General features: G+C 39.2%; 1 protein-coding gene across 5 annotated transcripts in view; it reads left to right on the top strand.

Annotated features, from left to right (window-relative positions):
* The window catches only part of ATP9B (ATPase phospholipid transporting 9B (putative)), a 268,072-nt gene that overhangs the window by 48,444 nt on the left and 197,789 nt on the right, over positions 1 to 21,839 (top strand). For 4 of the 5 annotated variants that reach the window (XM_026455182.1, XM_026455183.2, XM_026455181.1 and 1 more), the window contains 2 exons: positions 2,998 to 3,106; positions 21,045 to 21,103. In XM_026455182.1, coding sequence (XP_026310967.1) covers positions 2,998 to 3,106; positions 21,045 to 21,103 — 168 coding nt within the window. The remainder of the gene's footprint in view (positions 1 to 2,997; positions 3,107 to 21,044; positions 21,104 to 21,839) is intronic. The other variant, XM_026455180.1, reaches the window with a different exon arrangement.

Here is a 21,839-nt window from a genome sequence, read left to right as displayed (position 1 = left end):
TTGTATTTCTAGCAATGACCATCCCAAAATGAAATTAGGATAACAATTCCATTTATAATTTCATCAAAAAGAAAATAATAGGAATAAACTTAAAGCATGAAATTACATACTGAAAACTATAAAAGAATTTTGAAAAAAAAAAAAGGTCTGAATAAGTGGAAAGTCATGTTCATTAGTTGAAGGACTTAATATTGTTAAGATGGCAGCACTCTCCAAATTGACCTACAAATTTAATCCAACACCTAACAGAATCCTAGCTGGCTTTTTTTTTATTTAAAAAAATTTTTTTGGAGAAATTGACAGATTGATCCTAAAACCCATATGAAAATACAAGGGACTCAGAGTAGCTAATACATCATAGAAAAAAATAGATCAAAGTTGGAGGACTCACACTTTCCCATTCCCAAACTTACTACAAACTGCGTGATCAAGACAGTATGGTACTGACGTAAAGAAAGGTGCATAGATCAATGTAATTGAGAGTCCAGAAATAAGCCTTGACGTTTATGACACATTGATTTTCAACTAGGGCACCAAAATAGTAACTCTTATAACTCAACAATTAAACCTAGGAAAGAAGTAGGTAAAGGATCTGAATACACATTTACCTGAAGAAGATATACAAATGGCCAATAAGCATGTGAAAAGTTGTTCAACATCATTAGTCAGTAGAGGAATGCCAGTTAAAACCAGAGATACTACTTCACACCTAGTAGGATAGCTACAATATAAAGGGCAGACAGTAACAAGTGTTGGTGAGGATGTGGAGACCTCGGAACCCTCATTAGTTGCTGGTGGGAATGTAAAGTGGTGGAGCCACTTTGAGGAACAGTTTGGCAGTTCCTCAAAATACTACACACAGAATTGCCATGTCACCCAGAATAGGCAAACCCATAGCGACAGAAAGGAGATGAGTCATTGTCAGGGCCTAGGAGTTGGAGGGAATGGGAGGTGACTTGCAATGGGTGTGGTGCTTCTTTTTGGGGTGATGGAAATCTTCTAAAATTAGATGATAGTGATGGTTGTACAACTCTGTGAAGGTACTAAAAAATGAATTGTATACTTTTTTAGTGTTAATTTTATGGCATGTGAATTATATGTCAATAAAACTATTATCTAAAAGAAGAACACAGTGTGTGCTAAAGGACCTAAGTGAGGTCTTACTCTGCTCATCAGCCGTTGTCTTCAGTGGAGACCAGGGCAAATACATGGCACATGCCGTGCCATGCCTGCCTTTTTTGCAAGTGGGGCACATCACAAATTGTTTATGGCTTCTTTTTCCTTGAGTCCAAGAGTGGCTTTAGGATACGTCTCAAAACAGTGCTTCCAATAACCCCTGGGAATACACTGGCAAAGATCAGAAAGACATCATGGTGTTTCAGGAGACTACTCATAGTTCCCTAGTGTTGAAGGATACAGCCATATTGAGTGGGGGACAAGGCTAGAGATCTGTCTATTCGTAAGGTTAGGGACTTGGGGAGGGCACTGTATTTCAGTAGGAGAGCTGGGGAGAGCCTGGGTCTGGCTGGGGTGCCACATAGAATGCAGTCAGGCTGGAGAGATGTGTAGAAGGAGGCACAGTTAGCAGTTGGAGGAAGGAGCCATAGTATTGCTTATAGATGATGACAGCGGGATGGGTAGAGAATTGGGCCATCAGTGGACTAAGGCCAGCTTTGGGGTGACTGGCTAAAGAGGGGTGCATGGCACCAGGAGAATGTGCTGTCCAGGAAGCCAAGGGATGGGGAATTAGAAAGAGGGCCTGGTGAACGGTTGTAATGCACAGAGGAATGGGAAGTTTCTTGAGATGGTCCACCTTACTTGAGAATAGTTTTAGTCAAGTGGTGGTGGAAGGAAATTGTGGCAAGTGGAGAAGTAAACTGGATGTGAAAAGGTTTCTGATGGTGCAGAGTGCAGACTAAGGGCTTGATGTGCTCAGGGAGAGATGGTTGTAGGGCCGAGGGAGGCTCATGATTAGGGGGAGAGCACACAGTGTGGCTGAAGAGAGATGGCAGAGGGGCTGAAAAGGAGTGAGAGACAGGCTGTCAGGTTGATTTTGAATGGGAAAGAGACTAGAAGAATCCATGTTTAAGTCATGACTGTTGAAGGGGTTTTCAAATAGGACACATGAGAAAAATACTATTTCAGTAAATATAAGAAACATTCTCCAGCAGCACACTTAATTTGGCCTATTGGTTATACAGAAAACAAAAAACTGAAATAAAATAGATTATTGTGCTTTCAGTGGACATACATCCAGTGTTCTGTTGTTTACAGTTTTGACTGAAGCAAGGTCATCATTAATAATAGAGATTGACTTGAAGAATATTTCTGTAACATGTCAGAAAATATATATGCAGCCTTTAAAAATGATGGGCATTAGCTTCATATTAGTGGTATAATGGGCTTCACAATAAATTATGAGGATATAAAATTTTTTTTCTAGATAGCATATTAGTATAGTCAGATTTTTACTTAAAAAGTGAGATGAAAGCACTATAGTTGTTCATTCTACTGCAGTTATATAATAATGCACTACGTAAGAAAATTGATGTGTGATTATCTGGGAATTGTTTTGTGTTCCTAAATACTTTTATTCAGTAAGAAAAATTTAAGTGCGGAGAATAAGTATAAGATTTTTATGTCAGTCATTGTAAATTTTGTATTTGAATGCCCAACTATTCTAAATGTAATTTGTGGGTTTATCGAAGATTGTTAATTTCTTTTTCTTTGGGTTACTAGGTATTTTCTGACATTTAGCTTGAAGTATATATTAGGAGGTGAATTAAAAATTTTGGGAGTATACTGAGAGTTGTAAACCTTTTACAGTGAATCCTTTTGTAATATATCATTGTTACTTTTTGACGTTTTCGGTTTTCATTTATTTTATGTTTTAGAGAGTAATATAAATGGAAGGGAAAAAGTAAAACCAAGTAACAAATAATTTTCTCTTTTTTGTTAAAGTTCAATTTTCTAAAAATACCTTATTTTGTTTTATAGGGATTTGTCTTGGCTGTGACTATGACACGGGAAGCAATCGATGAATTTCGGCGTTTTCAGCGTGACAAGGAGGTGAATTCACAGCTATATAGCAAGCTTACAGTAAGAGGTCAGCAAGATGCTTTAATCCTGTTTAGTGTTTGCTTACTGTAATTATCATTTTAGACTTAACAAACGTATGAAAACATTTTATTCTATTACTGAAAATAGTATTATGTGATTGTGTATGATATCTAATTTCCTTATAATGTATAGTGCATGCAATTTTAGGGTAGACTTTTGTTCATTCTCTAGATGTTTGGATGTATGTCATACACACATATATACAAATGCACACACAACCACACAGGCATGTACATATATTATTAATAATCATATAATGTGCTCTATTGGTATATACGTATTTTCTGAGAGGCAGAATGTCACTTTATCTAAAATCTATCTTGGTATTATATTTTAAACACACTCATAAAGGTCAAACGTCTATACCATGGCACTAACCTATTCTTAAGTACAGAGGCCTTTGAACAACAGAAATGAATATCGTGATCCGAGATGGTAACTGATGCATGCACGTTTCTCCTTAACCTTCATTCAAGGCCTTAAGTCTTGCTTCACTTAACATCTTTCAAGCCCTTGTTTATATGATTTTTCAGTCCATAGTAGTAAAAGAAGCAATGTATTAAGAAGAGAGTGAGGAAAATGATTACAGGTAGGCATGAGACAGTAAAAAAGTGACTGAAAACCTTGGGAATAAGGGAGATACTCAGAAACTGAATGGGTATTCATAATAACCCCAAAGTCTGTTTAAAAAGTTTACAGTGGATTTTTATCTTCTGTATGTAAGAGGACATTTACAATGAATTATTTAACTTGAGATGGTACCTTCAAAAATGACTTACTTTTAACACCTTATTGGGCTGTATTTCACGTAACACAAAATTTATCCATGTAAAGTGTACAATTCAGTGTTTTTTGGTGTATTCATAAAATCCATCACTGTCATTTAAGTTTAGCACACTTTTGACATTCTCAGAAGGAGCCCTGAATACATTAGAAGGCAGTAGTCATTCTCTGTTTTCCTCACCACCCTACCCCAGCTCCAGGCAGCCGCTGTTTTCCTTTTTTGTCTCTGTGGTTTTGCCCACTCTGCACATTTCATATCAATGGAATTATGCAATATGTGGTCCTTTGTCACCAGCTGCTTTCACTGGTCATGTTTTCAAGGTTCATCTGGTAGTAGCTTTCATCAGTACTTTATTTCCTTTTGCTGCTCAGTAATATTCCATTGTATGATAGAGCATGTTTTGTGTATCCATTCATTAGTGGATGGACATTTGGGGTTGTTTCTACTATGTGACTGTTGTGAATAATGCAGCTGTGGACATTTGTGTACAAGCTTTTGTGTGAAAATTGTTTTCATTTATCTTGGATACATACCTAGGAGTGAAATTGCTGGATTATTTGGTAACTCTATGGTTAGCGTTTTAAAGAATTGTCAACCTGCTTTCCTAATTGGCCACACCATTTTACATCCCTACCACCAGTGGATGAGGGTTCCAGTTTTCCCACATCCTCACATGTACATTACTCTCTGCCTATTTGATTGTAGCCACTGCTTTTTTATTATAGTGGGTGTGAACTAGTATCTCATTGTGGTTTGGGTTTGTATTTTCCTAATGATTAATGATGTTGACCATCTTTTCATTTGCTTATTAGCTGATTAGCTGTTTGTATATCTTTTCTGGGTAAATAACTGCTCAGATCCTTTGCCAGGTTTTTTTTTTTCTTTCTTTTTTTGAGACGGAGTCTTGCTCTGTTGCCCAGGCTGGAGGGCAGTGACACGATCTCTGTTCACTGCAGCCTCCGCCTCCCAGGTTCAAACAATCCTCCTGCCTCAGCCTCCCGAGTAAGTGGGTTTACAGGTGCCTGCCACTGTGCCTGGCTGATTTTTTGTATTGTTAGTAGATACGGGTTTCACTGTGTTGGCCAGACTGGTCTTGAACTCCTGACCTCGTGATCCACCCGCCTCAGCTTCCCAAAGTGCTGGGATTACAGGTGTGAGCCACGCCCATCCCTTTTGCCAAGTTTTTAACTGGGTTGTTTAATTCATTTTGTGTATGGGGTAAGGTGTGGATCCATATTCTTTTGTATGACTATAAGGTTGTCCTAGTATGATCTGTTGAAAACAATGTTTTTTCTCCATGGAGTTGAAAAATTATTAAAACTCTTTGATGCTTGAATGGTGGCATGGTGGAGGAAGGATGAAAATGGTAAACCTTAGTATTGGAGAAAAAAACCCCCAAATGGCCCGGTAAATTACGTATAACTTTGCATTGTCTTTGTAAGAATAAAATATAGATCTATCTTATTTTTAAAATTGTTGTAACGGAGGGGCTAGACAGAGATGTTTTTCTGGTGTATTAATTGCATTATTCAGAAATAACTAGAGTGGTGATGGCAGTGAAATGGCAGAGTTGGCGGCTCCATATGTCTGCCCTTCCACAGAAACATTGAAAATCAAGCAGAAACTGTTAGAACTAACTACTTCAGAGCTCTAGAAAAGTCAAAGGTTTATAGCACCCAGGAAATTGCTGCATCCAGAAAAAGTCAACCTAGAAACAGTTGGAAAGCTTTTTTCCCCACGATTGCCCTGATCTCAACACCTTCTCCCAATCCTGTAACAGGGCACTAGTCTTGAAGATGATGGCCCATGTTCCCCATTTTCAGCTTATTCCAAAAGAATTGTTTCTGCATCTAACCAGTTGGGGGACTGCTTGGAGGGTTGACGCTAGGTGCTTGTCTTTTTTCACCTAACTTGAACTCAGGACAGAAAAGCAGAAATGTAGCTGGATTTCTCACACATATGCAAGGCTAATGAACAGCCTATAGTAGCCTAGGGCAAAAGATGACAGTCAAGCCGGACAGTAGAGTGTCAAGTGCCAGGCAGCAGAAGCTGGGGAGGGAGGGAGTTTCTTTGGGAAATTTGAGCGTTCAAAAATTCCCCTGTGCATGCTGGGAAGTTTGGAAGTGACATGCAAGCCAAGAACTGGAGGAACACTCAGATCTAAAGTCTTTCCCTCTGGCTAGTTTCTAGGCTTAGTACAAGTAGGAAGGGAAGGATGCAGTAGAGTTGTTGATGGCCTGGCTAAATCCTGCATGAGGCTGCAGCACAGCCAGGCTGCAAAGCCCAGGACAGGTTTTGTTTGGGTTTGTTTCCTCCTCCCCTGCCCCTCCTTTTTCTCTCTCCATATTGAAGGAAATCTTTGTCAGAACACTGTCTGAATGTAAGAATGGAAGAGAGACTTTAGAGACCATCCATGATAAAGAATACACACTTTACAAAAATAGTGTAGAAAAATCAGTAGACGAACACAGCTATAGCATGTAACAATCAAATCAACCAAGAAGAGGGAGAAATAGCTATTTTCAAGAATTACCCGGTTATATGTCCAGTTTTCTTTTTTTTTTCTTTTTTTAGACAGAGTCTTGCTCTGTCGCCCAGGCTGGAGTGCAATGGTGCGATCTCAGCTCAGTACAATCTCCACCCCCTGGGTTCAAGTGATTCTCCTGCCTCAGCCTCCCGAGTAGCTGGAATTATAGGCATATGCCACGATGCCTGGCTATTTTTTGTATTTTGTAGAGATGGGGTTTTGTCATGTTGGCCAGGCTGGTCTCGAACTGCTGACCTCAGGTGATCCACCTGCCTTGGCCTCCCAAAGTGCTGTGATTATAGGTGTGAGCCTCTGTGCCCGGTGTATGTCCAGTTTTCTACAAAAAACGTTACAAAGTATGCAACAAAACAAAGTGTGGCCCACTCCCAGAAGAAGGTAATAGTAGTTGCCCCTGAGGAAAGCCAGACATCAGACTTAGGAGACAAAAAGTTTAGATCAGCCGACTTAAGTGTGCCAAGGTGCTCAAGGAAATCATGGGGATATTGCTTAAAAGATATCAGGAGAATGATGTAACAACAAGTAGAGGATTATCTAAAGGAAGCAAACAAATTCTGGCACTGACAAGTATAGTAAGTGAAAAGAAACACTAGAGGGTTTCAGTAGCGGAATTGAGCACACCAGAGAATCAGTGAACTTAAGCCTAGGTCAGTGGTACTTATCCAGTTTGAGGAGCAGAAAGAATGGAAAAAAAAAAAAAAAAGCAGCTCTTAAGAGACCTATGGGACAGCATCAAGCATACCAAATACACATGATAGAGATGCAAGAAGGCGAGGAGAAAGAGGACAGAGAAAATACATGAAGGGATAATGGCCAAAAACTTTCTAAATTTGATAAAAGACATTAATCTGTACATTGAGGAAGTACAGCAAAGCCCATGAAGGATAACATGAGAAAAATCCATAATGAGATCCATAACCAAGCAGCTGACACCCACAGACTAAGAGGACACCCTGAAAGCAGAGAGAGAGAGAAGTAACTGGTCACACACAAAGGACCCTCAGTAGGATTGATCAGAAGCCATGGGGGTTTGAAGGCATTGGGGTGACATTTTAAAAATGGTGAGAGAGGAACAAAAAAAAAAAACCTGTCAACTAAGAATTCTGGCCGGGTGCGGTGGCTCAAGCCTGTAATCTCAGCACTTTGGGAGACCGAATCGGGCGGATCACGAGGTCAGGAGATCGAGACCATCCTGGCTAACACGGTGAAACCCTGTCTGTACTAAAAAATACAAAAAACTAGCCGGGTGAGGTGGCGGGCGCCTGTAGTCCTAGCTACTCTGGAGGCTGAGGCAGGAGAATGGCGTAAACCCGGGAGGCGAAACTTGCAGTGAGCTGAGATCCGGCCACTGTACTCCAGCCTGGGCGACAGAGCAAGACTCCGTCTCAAAAAACAAAACAAAACAAAACAAAACTAAGAATTCTGTATCTGGTAAAAGTGTCATTCAGAAATGAAGAAGTTTTCTGCTCCTGGTGGCTCATGCCTGTAATCTCAGCACTTTGGGAGGCCGAGGCAGGTGGATTTCCTGAGGTCAGGAGTTCGAGACCAGCCTGGCCAATGTGGTGAAACCCTGTCTGTACTAAAAATACAAAAATTAGCTGGGCATGGTGGCATGCACCTGTAATCCCAGTTGGTCAGTAGGCTGAGGCAGGAGAATCGCTTGAACCTGGGAGGCAGAGGTTGCAATGAGCTGAGATCGTGCCACTCTAGCCTGGGTGAAAGAGCAAGACTCTATCTCAAAAAAAAAACCAAAAAGAAGTTGTTAAGACATTCATAGATAAACAAAAGCGAATATGCTTTCGTGCATCTAAGGGCATTATCAAAAATGTAAAAAGAAAGAATGAGAGAAAATTGTATATCTGATAAGGATCCAGTATCCAGGATACATAAAGAACTCTTACAATTTCAACATTAGTAAGATAATCCAATTAGAAAATAGACAAAGGACCTGAGGAGACAGTTCTCCGAAGAAGATATACAGATGGCCAATATGCATGTGAAATGATAGTCAACAGCCTTAGACCATAGGGAAGTGCAAATCTGTGTGAGACATCACCATACACCACTAGGTTGGCTATAATTTTAAAAATATAGAATATTGCGTGCGAGAGAGGATCTGGAGAAATTGGAATCTTTGCACATTGCTTGTGGGAACAAAGTGGTTCAGCAACTGCGGAAAACACACTTTCAGTTTCTCAAATAGTTAAAAAGAATTTTAACCATTTAGTGACCCAGTGTTTATTTAGTGTTTATTCACTATTCACAATAACCAAAACATGATAATAGCCCGGATGTTCACTAAAAGATGAGCGGATAAACAAATGGGTAGCAAATTGAGAAATCATGAAGGGTTGCTACATGCTACAACCGGGGTGAACCTCAAAAACATTATGCTATGTGGAAGAAGCCAGATGCAAAAGGTCCCATACTGTGTGACTTCATCTATATGAAATATCCACAATTGGTAAATTAGTAGAGATAGACTGCAGATTGGAGGTGGTCATGGACGAGCGGAAGAAGGGAACACGAAGCATCTGCCTAACGGGCATTGGGTTTCGTGTTTTGGTGATGAAAATGTTTTTGGACTTGATAGAGTTGGTCGCACAACATCGTGAATACAGTCAGTGCCACTGAATGATGCACTGTAAAACGGCTTTTTATATTATGTTAGTTTCACCCCAAAATGGCATAAAATGTTCAAGAAGACATTCTGCTGTTATGTCTTTTGTACGTCTGTGATACTTGAACTTCAAGTACTTTAAAAATAATTTTCAGTATGTTTATTTCAAATGTACATGAAAATTTACCATTTAAAAAAGCCATCATTGCTGGTCATCTAAGAAGTAGAAGTTTCACGTGTCAATAATGATAATGACAGCTACTTTTTGACTTCCTTATGTGTGTCAGATAACATTCAGAGTACTAGTTCTCATATCCAGCATCGTCCAAAGGGGAGTTGATGTGCTCTCCAATTTCTAGATGAGAAACCTGTGGTTTGTGAACTGTTTGCCCTGAGGCACAGTAGTTTTAGGTAGAGCTGGTGCTTGAACCTAGATCATCTGACTCCAATCTAGTGTTCTTTCAGCTGTGGCACACTGCTTCATGGCTGGTGGTTCTGATACAGATGTTTGATGAGTAAAATCGGTAGTGTTAAAAATCCATCAGTTTAGCTTATTATTGAGCACAGTTTAGAATTTATTTTTTCGTTAAGAATGTTTGCTGTTTATCTCCTCCTCAGTTTCCAGTGTTTCACAGTTACCTCTTTGAATGGCGTTGATGACAGCCTCCTTGTGTGCCTTTCTGTGGTTTGCTGAACCGTATTTACAGCATTTGGACTGTGTTATTTTGGAGTTCTCAAGCATACACTTACAGAAGTAAACTGGAGGAATGTTCTCTGTTACTTTTTTCTTTTGAAAAGGAAAGCCACTTATACATTGCTTTGTTTGGAAGCAGAAAATATTTTAACCAGTATATTATCACAGTCACACATATTTTGAGTTATCTTGTGTTTTATTTTCTGACGCTTTTTTGGGTGTAGGACTTTTCTATGTATGTTGCTGTTACTTTACTTTCTTCTTGTTTATGGCTGCTTGTTTTTGTTTTGTTTTGTTTTGTTTTTAGTAGAGACAGGGCTTCACCATGTTGGCCAGGTTGGTCTCAAACTCCTGGCCTCAAGTAATCCACCCTCCTCAGCCTCTCAGAGTGCTGGGATTACAGGTGTGAGCCACTATGCCTGGCCTTTCTTGAAGTGTACTTAAATCATTTTTGTTTCCATGGTCTAACATCTGAGCAGCGTTTGAAAAGAATCCACCCCAGTATTTCATTTAGGAACATTCAGTATACATCATGGTATTAGATTGGTGCAAAAATAGTTGCACCAAGTAATTTTGTCATTGGAACTAATAGCAAAAACTGCAATGATTTTTGCACCAACCTGTATTTCTGCTATGTAATGATATTTCACGAGCACTTTCCATTTATTATCTCATAGTTTTAGTTCTCTGTGGCTGGACCAAGGTAGATATACTCAGGCATGGCCACATAGACTCAGCAGTGGTTATAAACATACATATACACACACTCAAGTAGATACATAAACTCATTACCACTGTTTTTTCTCAGGTCACCCTTAGAGGGTCTGCATGAATTCATTTCTACATGATATGTTGACTACAAGTCTTTCCATCCTTCCTTTTCACTTGATATGTGTGTGCCACCTCCAAGTCTAACCAGTGCTTCTAACCAGGGAGATACTTCTTAGTCACTAAAGCCGACTGAGGCCTGCCCCCCGCAGCCCTTGAACAGCCCTTAGCTGGGCCTGGCTGATGGGACTTGACCAGCGGGCCTACAGCTCCTGGCCTGGCTCCAGCTCTGGCTCCAGCTGTCTGTTCTGCCTGAAGTGGGAAATGGACTCCTCGCTGCTGATACTGCTCCATCTTTCCTTGGCAGTAGCCCTTTCCTTTCAAAGTAAAAAGTATTTTCAAAAAGTGAATCTGATGCCATTTTATGGCTTAGAACCCTTGAGTCGCATGTGACTCTCCAACTCCCTGTGGCCTGGCTCTGGCTGCCTGCTCCAGCTCCTGTGATTGCTGAAGTGTGGCTGCACTGGTTTTTCCTTTAGTTCCTTGAGTAGGCCTCTCCTTCTCCCTCTTAGAGACTGGCTTTTAAAGTAATAGCCACCCTGTCTGGGGGTTCTTGTTCTGTCCTGTACCGTTTGGCCACTTCCTGCTCAAAACTTCAGGTTTTATTAAAAGATTATCTTAGAGAAGTCTGCCTCGATTTCTTCAAATGTTACTCCCCACCCCAACCCACACATACGTCCCATGGCACCTGTACCTCCCTACCTCCCTGTGGGAAGTGGCATTACTCTGAAGACTACTTCAATTCCTGAACTCTCAGTTTCATGAGCATGGGGTTCTGGTTTCCCCTAGAGTAAGCAGAGTCATTGGCACGTGCTGAGCACTCAGTAAACAGAGAGAGTCGAGAAAGAAAAAAGTTCCAGATCTAGACGAAAGTGCTGAGTCCGGTCTAAGGCCGGGGGCTGCCCTGTGAGGTGGCACCAGTTTGCGTTTCTGTTGTGCCCACAAATGTCCTTCCGACACCCTTGCCCACTCACTCCAGTTAAAAAAAAGTCATTGTTCATTTGTGATCTTTTATAAATTACTTATTTAATACCTTTTGTTTCTGTTTTTACCTTCTTACATTTTTACCTTATTACAATTTTTCTACTAAAAGGAATTTGCCTTTGTCACATGTAGCAAATATTTTTACCTTGACTTATTTTTTAAAAATCATTTTTCTTGGATGTAATATATAATTTTTATATAATTTAAATCTCCTGATCTTTTGTGATTTTTACTTTAATCTTAGAAAGTCTATTCATTCCCAATATAAGTGAGCTTTGTGTTTTCATAAAGTGTTTCTGGATTTTCATTTTTTGTAGTTAAGTTTTATTGCATTCGTAATTTTACACTTAAGATGTATACTATGTGGAGAAGGGACCTTTCTTTTCTTTTTTTTCCCCACAAATGCACAGCAGTTGTTTTGAAACCATGTTTAAAGTTAGCAGAGTTCTTCCCCAAACCTTTGAGACTTAACCAGGTTTCTTGTCCAAGGACTCGGAATATGAGCTGCCTCCCCTGAACCTGTGCCTCTCTGCCTGAGCACAGTATGGGCCTTGTGTGCACCAGGACTGACCTCAAGATGAATTTTATGTTTTATGTTACTTAACATGAAAAGCCCCAGACTCTAAGTCATCCTTCAGATCCTCCATTTTAATCACCATGGGATACTGTGTATCTTTATTCTTACCCTTGGTCTTTTTTCACTGAGTTTCCAGAATTCACATTCTTTTTTTCCTTCATAACCTGAAGCTTTTCTATCTATAGATTCCTCTCTGAATGTGCCTTCCTGCTGTCACTAAACTGTGGTTCTATTCTGAGGGCCCACGTCCTAAACAGACTCTTTGGTGGCCCTAGTTTTGGCTCCTGTAGCCTTAGTGCCACTCCACCTGCAGTTAGGCCCCTCTCTCTAGCTCATTCTCTTTCGTGCCCGGACTCCAGTTATTTTTCAACCTCCAGTTTATTGACTTTGCATCCTTTCTACCATTCCTAGCCCCTTCGATCTTGTATTTGAAGAAGTCCAGTTGGTCAATTTTATTTATGATTGTGCTTTTGTTTTTCTGAGAACTCTTTACCTAACCCACGTTTACAAATGTTTCCACTGTTTCTCCTGTTTTCTTCTAGAAGTTTTTTAGTTTTAGGATTATACTTATGAATATCCATTTTGAGTCTATTTTTGTCTACTGTGCAGAATATGGGTGTGTTTTTTTTTTTTGCATGTGGACATTCAGTTGTTGTCAGTACTGTTTTTTGAAAAAGTGATCCTTTTTCTACTGCATTGCCTTTGAACTCTTCATGTGAGTTTACCTCCGGACTCTCTTTCTGCTCTGTTGATCTGTTTGTCTGTCTGTAAACATCATGCTCTTTTGGTTACTGTTGCTTTATCATAATTTTTGAAATCAAGCCCTCAACCTTTGTTCTTCATTTTTGGAGTTGTTTTTGTTAGTTGTAGGCCTATGACTTTTATAATCGGCTTGCCAGTTTCTATAAAACAGCTTTCTGCAGTTTTGAATGGGATTTCTTTGGATCTGTAAATCCATTTGGCAGAGAACTGACATTTAAATAGTATTTAATCTCTTGACCCATGTGTGAAATGCATCTTTCCTTTTAAAATTCTTTTCTCGGCAGTGTTTTGTTGCTTTTTGGAGGTTAGTTGTCTTTTATCTCTGCTTTGAAGATTTTGTTTATGGTTTTGAGCGATTTGTTTATGATGTGCCTATGTGTAATTTTCTTTATGTTTTTATGCTTGGGGTTCATTTAACTTTTTGAGTCTGTGGGATGTAAGTTTCATTAAATATGGAAAGTATTTAGCCTTTATTTCTTCAAATATTTTTTCTTCCCTCTCCAATGTCAAGGTTTCCAGTTATACCTGTGTTAGACTGTTCGAGGTAGTGACACTCATGGATGTTTTTAAATTTTTCTTTAAAATTCTTTTTCTGTTTTATTTTGCACAGTTCTATTGCTGTTATTCAGATTCACTATTCTTTCCTTCCAGAATGTCTGTTCTGTTGTGTGTTAGTCTGTTCTCAGGCTGCTAATAAAGACATACCCAAGACCAAGTAATTTCTAAGGAAAGAGGTTTAATTGACTCACAGCTCAGCATGGCTGGGGGAGGCCTCAGGAAACTTAGAACCATAGAGGAAGGAGAAGCAAAAACGTCCTTCTTCACATGGTGGCAGCAAGAAGTGCCGTGCAAAGAGGGGAAAAGCCACTTACAAAACCATTAGAACACACTATCATGAGAACAGCATGAGGGTAACCACCCCATGATTCATTTACCTCCCCCCGGCTCCCTCTGACAACTACAATTAAAGATGAGAGTTGGGTGGAGACACAGCCAAATCATATCATACTGTTAATTTCATTTGTTGTGTTTTTTTATCTCAAGCGTTGTTGTTTTTGTGTCTGGAAGTTTGATTTGGGTCTTTTTTGTATCTTTCATGTCTTTAACTTTCTGATCATTGGAATACAGTTTTCATAGCTGTTTTCATGTCCGTGTCTGCTAATTTTAACATTTGTGTCCGTTTTGGGTCAGTTTTGATGGAATGTTTTTTCTCCTCTTGTGGGTCATCTCTTCTTGCTTCTTTGCATGCCTATTAATTTTTTATTGGATGTCAAACATTGTGAATTTTGCCTTTTTGGGTGGTGGATATCTTTATATTCCTGCACATACTGTTGAGTATTGTTGTGGGATGCTGTTGAGCTACTTGGATAGGCCTTGCTTTGTGACATCATTGGACAGATCTGGGGCATGCTCCATGGGGTTGGTTATTCCCCAGCGTGAGGTCAGACGTGGTCTGTGAGTCATGGGCTTCTCCAGTCTGGCTGGAAGGGCGCACTTTGTGAACATGGGCATTCTCTGTTCTTTTGGATATCCCCCTGTCACTGCCTTCCTTTCTGGACACTCACTTTTTCTCAGCATCCAGGCATGTTCTCTTTCAGGAGCTCTGCTCTGGCCCTTCCTTCAGCCTGCATGCTCTGTCTTAGATGCCTGTTCGTGGCCTCCCCACTGTTTCCTGACTCCTGGCTCCAATGCCTCCTTTTCTAGGAGTCCTCTCCTAACCCTGCAACAGTCACAAATGCCCACCTTTGCCCTCCGCCAGCATCCTGTGCCGTGTGCTCTGCCCTCATCTTTCCATAGCACCTGCTACATTCCAGCATGCCATTACACCCTTTAAACGTGTGCCGTTGTCACTAGTGTAGTACAGGCGCCTGCAGTAGGAACTGGAATGTAGTAGGTGTTGAGGAAATGGGTTAAGTACTGTCTTCAGATTTTGTGGGGGTTTCCTGTACTTCTTTCTTGAAGTATGTTCTGAGTGCTTTAATACATTTTAGGATTTCATCCATTTGAATTTGCTTTTGTGGAGCGTTTTACAGCCAAGAGTAGTAATGCCATCTACATCATAAGATAAATTGTAACTTTTTGTTAAACTCGAATTTTTACCAATATTCACTTTTATTAGGTAAGAAATTTTAGAATTAGCTAGAAGATAACAGTAATTTTGTTCAACTCAGTTTCATGGAATTATTATTAGGAACATTTATGTGAAATATGTGGATGTTGTGGCCTGCAAAGAAACGAATACGCTCAAGTGACACAGTTTTACATGAGCAGGCTCAGGCCTGGACCTCAGTGTTTTTGACTTACATTTCAGAGCACCCTTGCAAGCGGAATGGAGAGGAATCCTAGTTTGTTCACTCAGCCACTTCATCACAAAATGTTTGTCGTGTACCTGCTTAGGGCTTTGGCACATCCCATTTACTTACTTAAACAATATGCCTCAAACTCTACAGAGACACATGGATGTGAGTAATTTGGCAATGAGACTACCTGCTTTTGCAGTTGAAGGTCTTAGAGATCTAAGTTTTGTTTACTTTGATCAGCATATTTATTTAGTTTAAATGTGAGGTGGTAAACTATCATCTCAACTAAATTTGTTTATAGAAAAGTAAGTTATACTATATTTCACTTTAATGGATGGATATTAAGATTTAATGATTAATTACTAGAAGTATTAGAACCTTCTATTCATTATTGTTGTTCTTGCATTAAAAGAAAATCAGTATTGCCTGGGTGTGGTGGCTCATGTCCGTATTCATAGCTCTTTGGAAGGCTGATGTGGGTGGATTGCTTGAGCTCAGAAGTTTGAGACCAGTCTGAGAACACGGTGAAATCTCATCTCTACAAAAAATACAAAAATTAGCCAAGTGTGGTGGTGCGTACCTGTAGTCCCATCTGCTCCAGAGGCTGAGGTGGGAGGATCACCTGAGCCAGGGAGGTTGAGGCTGCAGTGAGCCATGATGGTGCCACTACAAACTGGGTGACAGAAAATAATAAAAAAAAGTTACTTATCTACCAATCTTATACCTTGTGTGTGTTTGTTTGGATATAAATACATTTTTATCCTTAGTTGCTAGTATTTGTGTTTAGTAGGTCTTACTTTGCTTTGTGCTTTAATCCATTATGACATGGACTCATTTTAACTACTTAGGACTAGAATGGTTGTAAATTCCTTTGATTTTAAAATAGGTTAATTTTTTTATAGTAAATCCACAAATCAGTAATGTGGTCATTTATTATCATTATCAATCTGTTCTGTACATAATCATGTGTGCTAGACTTTGACACAACTGCAGTGCGGTGGATGGGGTTTACAGCAGCATCACCGCAAACATGTGACTCCCTCCTCGTGCTGTGGTGGCATGTCGGCTACTGCATCACTGGGACAGTAAGAATTTTTCAGCTCCATTATCATCTTATTTTCCCCAAAGTGGCTCTATTTTATTTTGTTTTTATTTTATTTTTTAAATTTTTGTGAGTACATAGTAGGTATATATATTTGTGGGTTACATGAGATATTTTGATGCAGGCATTCAATGGGGAATAACCACATCAGGGTAAATGGGGTATCCGTGCCCTCAAGCATGTATCCTTTGTGTTACAAACAATCTACTTACACTCTTCTAGTTATTTTAAAATGTACAAGTATTTTTGACTATAGTCACCTTGTTGCTCTAGCAAATACTGTCTTATTCATTCTTTCTATTTTTCGGTACCTATTAACCACCCCTGCTTCCCCCAACAACTCCCACTAACCTTCCCTGCCTGTGGTAATCTCTAGTCTCTGTCTCCATGAGTTTAATTTAATATGGGTAAATTTTGGATATGCATTTGGAAAGAAGAAACTACATGTCGTAAAAGTATATTTCAGTTACACTTTAAACCTATCATAGGATCTGAAATTTAGTGGATATTCAGATACTTAAATATTGATAGCATTTTAAGCACATTATTTACAGGTGTATATAAAGTATTACTGGTGTTTATGTGGGTTATTAAAAGCTTCACAGAGGTTAGATTTGCTGTGTAATTAATTCTGGGAAGGGAGGGATTTCAATCCTAGGGAGCAAGTGCTGGGAGCTTCTGCGAGTCAGTAGAGGGCACCTTACAGTGGAGGGATGAGCTTCCCGGTGAGGTAGAGCCGGGGCCAACAGAGATGGAGGAGCCAGTTGGTAAAGCCTGGCAGTTAACTTAGGGTCCGCTTTGAGGAACTTATAGTTTTTGATACAAATATGATTATCTTCTAAATAATTATCATAGAATGGAATTTTTTGGGGGGATAAACACAGTCCTTAGTTTTTTCAACTCATTCATTTGGAATTAGGGAAATTATGATGTTATATTTTCTTTACAAAGGCAGAAATTAATGACTGGTAGTGGGGTTGGTGGGCAAAGTTACATGTTTAAGAAGCATTGGCTTAAGAATAGGTAGTTATGGCTGGGTGTGGTGGCTTACACCTGTAATCCCAGGACTTTGGGAGGCTAAGGCGGGTGGATCATCTGAGGTTAGGAGTTCAAGACAAGCCTGGCCAACATAGCGAAACCCTATCTCTACTGAAAATACAAAACAAAATTAGCCGACTGTGGTGGCGGGCGCTTGTAATCCCAGCTACTCGGGAGACTGAGGCAGGAGAATCGCCTAAACCCAGGAGTCGCAGGTTGCAGTGAGCCGAAATCGCGCCACTGCACTCCAGCCTGGGCAACAAGAGCGAAACTCCGCCTCAAACAGCAACCAAAAAAAAAAAAAGAGTATGTAGTTATTTGATATACATTTGCATCTTTCTCAGAGGAGCCTATAGAACTTGTTCATGGGAGCAAGTGAGATGAATGCTTTTCCTCTATGAGAAAAAACCCACTTAATACTAGTAAGTTTCTGGAGAATAATGGAAGGGAACATTTATCGCTAGAAAGATGTACTGGAAATATTTAATTGAAATAGTTTAGAGAGTGGAAAGTACTGTTGTTACCTTACTTGGTGATACCGTTTGGCTGTGTCCCCACCCAAATCTCATCTTCACTTACAGTTCCCATAATCCCCGTGTGTCATGGGAGGGACCCAGTGGGAGGTAATTCAGTCATAGGGGTGGTTACCCCCATGCTGTTCTTGTGATGGTGGGTGAGTTCTCATGAGATCTGAGGGTTTTATAAGGGGCTTTTCTCCCTTTGCTCGGCACTTCTTGCTGTCACCATGTGAAAAAGGACGTGTTTGCTTTCCCTTCACTTATTGATTGTAAGTTTTCTGAGACCTCCCCAGTTATGCTGACCTGTGAGGCAATTAAACCTCTTTCCTTTATAAATTACCCAGTTTAGGGTCTGTCTTTATTAGCAGTGTGAGAACGGACTAATATACTTGGTAATAGTCACTATTAACTAGTTCATTAAAAAACAAAAAGCTGATAATACATGACTTACTGAATGTGCACTTGATAGTATATTGAATAGGTAGTTTTAAGATAAAAAATGTCATTAGATTTAAATGCTAGCATTTACATTGAAATATCTTTGCTGCTGTATTTAGAGCTTCCTTCTCTATCAAGTGCAGCTCTGAGATTATTAAATGTTGAGTGTCCATTTCATAAACACTTTGTGTCGTCGATTGTTCTGTAGGATTATTGAGGCCAGGTGACGGTTGTGTGTTTTGTATGTGCACAGTGACTCTTAAAATTGAGAGATTTTTTCTGTTGTTACCAGACTCTCTCAAATATGATATTACTATATTACTAGGATTAGTTGTCAGCTCAGTTAACAAAGTGTTGGCCAGAAATCAAATACTTAATGTAAGTGTGGGTTATTAGAATGTGGCAGCAAAGATCATTCGTGCTGGACCTTCACTGGTGGACAGGTCTGGGAAAGTGGGTAATTTTCCTCCTGTATCTTCTCTGTCCAGTGCCCTAAATGTTCTTTGGCAAAGAGGACAGCAAATCAGTTATTCAGGATGCTAGGACTTGATAACAGATGATCATTTTTTCAGAATTTAGATATGTGTACTTTGGGCAGATACATAAGGCAGGTGGTCATACAATTTTGTTACTGTACTCTGTTTAGCTTTCTAATACTTTGTTCATAGTGTAATATTAACATTTTGAGAACTTTTTAGGCTGTATTTTATCATAAACTTTTTTCCTTAAACAGGTAATTGAAGATAATTTCCATAGAAATGAATCATAATCACTATATGCCTGAAAATTAAAGGCTCTTAAATACATTCTCTCTCTTTACCGTGTTACAGAATAATAAATCTTTCAGAAATGTTAGATCTTAATTACAGAGTCAAAAAGGATATGTTTTATCTTCAAAATGTTTTAAAATTGTTTATTGTGTGTTATGACTATAGTATTTCCTTTTCTCTCCTTTTAAAATGTGTTGATTTCAGAGAACGTGAAAAAAATACAAGGAAGGAAGGGTGGATTGGATAGGCAGGAGAGAGAGTGAAATTAGATGATGAAGTAGGAACTCTAGGTCAGTGGGGCGTCTCTACTGCCAGATGCTTTGCTATGAAAAGCGTAGCAGCGGGGGTGGAGGCCTGAAGCCTGAGTGACCGTGCTCACAGGAATTAAAGTGGACATTGTTTTGTGAATCTGTTTTCTGGTTGTGTGTAGGCATATACTTAGTGGTTTTAAAGCTACATTAAGATTTGTTTCACACATAATTCTAAAGAGCATTGCTATTTTATAATATAAATAAAAATAGCTTCAGCGCTTATTGGCTTATATAATTGAGGCACGTAGAAAAAAATACAACATAATGCATATAAAAGTTTTGATATTTCCAAAGCAGATCTTTAGGAACAATGTGATACTACTGAAATACAGCTGCTTTAAAAGGTGTTTGGGAAATAAGATCTTTTGATAAGATCTTATTAAAGATCTTTAAATCTTTAAAGTCAGTGTAACGAGTGTGATGTTAGTTTTTGATAGTTGTCAACATAAACCGAATGTAAAAGGAAGGAACATTTTCCCTTGTTAGGACAGTAATTTCAAAAATGTAAAAATTAACACACAAGGCCATTGCTAGTCATAAGAGAGTGAGATGGATAGAGTGAGGAAGTGAGGGAAGGAGGTTGGGGGAGGCCCAGAGGGAGAAAGAGGGACAGATACAGAGAAAAGGGGAGGAAGGGAGAGAATGAATTTGCCTGTTTTGTTACCTAAGTATGTCTCAAATTATGCATGCAACATTCATCTACTCTACATCCTATTATACATGATATTTTATAGATATTTAAGTATATATGAAACTTTATCAATGACTGTTCTATGTTAGATATTTTGTAGATAAGAATTTATTCACATAGATAAATCACTTTTAGTAATAAAGCTTTAGATATAACTTTTTCAGTCCTCTCCTGTGTTGGTAAAGCTATTAATAGAGGCTGATTTTATATATAGTTTGCTTTGTTTCTTTTTTGGTCAGTTATGTGCTAATTAATGCCATTTATGATATTAACTTAAGGGTTTTTTTTTTTTTTTTTTTTTTTGAGACGGAGTCTTGCTCTGTCGCCCAGGCTGGAGTGCAGTGGCCGGATCTCAGCTCACTGCAAGCTCCATCTCCCGGGTTTACGCCATTCTCCTGCCTCGGCCTCCCGAGTAGCTGGGACTACAGGTGCCCGCCACCTCGCCAGGCTAGTTTTTTGTATTTTTTTTAGTAGAGATGGGGTTTCACCGTGTTAGCCAGGATGGTCTCGATCTCCTGACCTCGTGATCCGCCCGTCTCGGCCTCCCAAAGTGCTGGGATTACAGGCTTGAGCCACCGCACCCGGCCTAACTTAGGATTTTTACATCTCTGTGTTAAGTTTTAATTATGCTCAAATCATTTAGTAATATTTCTGATCATTGTTGACTTGACTTGGAACTGAAACAATGACAAAACATGGTAATAACCTTCTGAGTGTTGTCCCCTTTTAAATTACTATGAAGAAATTCTCCCTCTGTGTTTTTATTGGGAGATAAAAAGTTGTGTTTGGAAGTTTACTAAGAGAAGTTAATTGTTAGTGACTGTCTGAAAGTATAAGTACAGGGAAATTTCTGAAGTATTTTTTTCTGCATCTTATTTCTAAAGTAATTATTTTTTAATTGAAAGTTGAACTTGGGTGTGCTATTGTTTCCTTGAGTTGACTGTACTTCTTCTTTTTTTAAGGTAAAGTGCAAGTTAAGAGTTCAGACATACAAGTTGGAGACCTCATCATAGTGGAAAAGGTTGATGAATTTTTAATATATTTCAGACCTATATATACTGGTTATTAATGTTTAGCCTGATTGCAAGTAACTTCTGAATTTGAAAGAAATTGTTTGAGACATATATTTTGAATCATAATATCCTTGTGTAAGATTTGTTGTGTGTGAAGAAAAATCTAGATTTTTATATATTCTGTTTTGCTAAAGTATATTTCAGTGTGTGCAAGCAGTCATATTTTTTTTCTGAAATAAGATGGTTAACTGCTTAATGTTGCATCATCAAGATTATTTTATGTCATCACAGAATTGTATTCGAACCTATTTATTGTACTATGCTTCAGTTTTCAGAACTTCCTCCTACAGAGATAATCATCCCTCAATATCCATGAGAGAGTAGTTCCAGGACCATGCCAAGGATACCAAAATCCACTGATGCTCAAATTTCTTATATAAAATTGCACAGTCTATGCATTAGTAAATCCTCCGTATACTTTAAATCAGTGGTCCCCAGCCTTTTCAACACCAGGAACCAGTTTTATGGAAGACAGCTTTTCCATGGACCAAGGTTCAGTGGGCTTGTTTTTGGGATGAAACTGTTCCACCTCAGATCATCAGGCATTAGATTCTCATGAGGAGTGTACAGCCTAGGTCCCTTTCGTGTGCAGTTCACAGTAGGGTTCGTGCTCCCATGAGAATCTAATGCTGCTGCTGATCTCACAGGAGGTGGAGCTCAGGAGGTAATGCTCCCTTGCCCTCC

Source organism: Piliocolobus tephrosceles, chromosome 18 (assembly GCF_002776525.5).
Source record: "Piliocolobus tephrosceles isolate RC106 chromosome 18, ASM277652v3, whole genome shotgun sequence".
Classification (NCBI taxonomy): domain Eukaryota; kingdom Metazoa; phylum Chordata; class Mammalia; order Primates; family Cercopithecidae; genus Piliocolobus; species Piliocolobus tephrosceles.
Note: the sequence above shows the minus strand (reverse complement) of the source record. Positions and strands in the feature narration are given on the sequence as shown.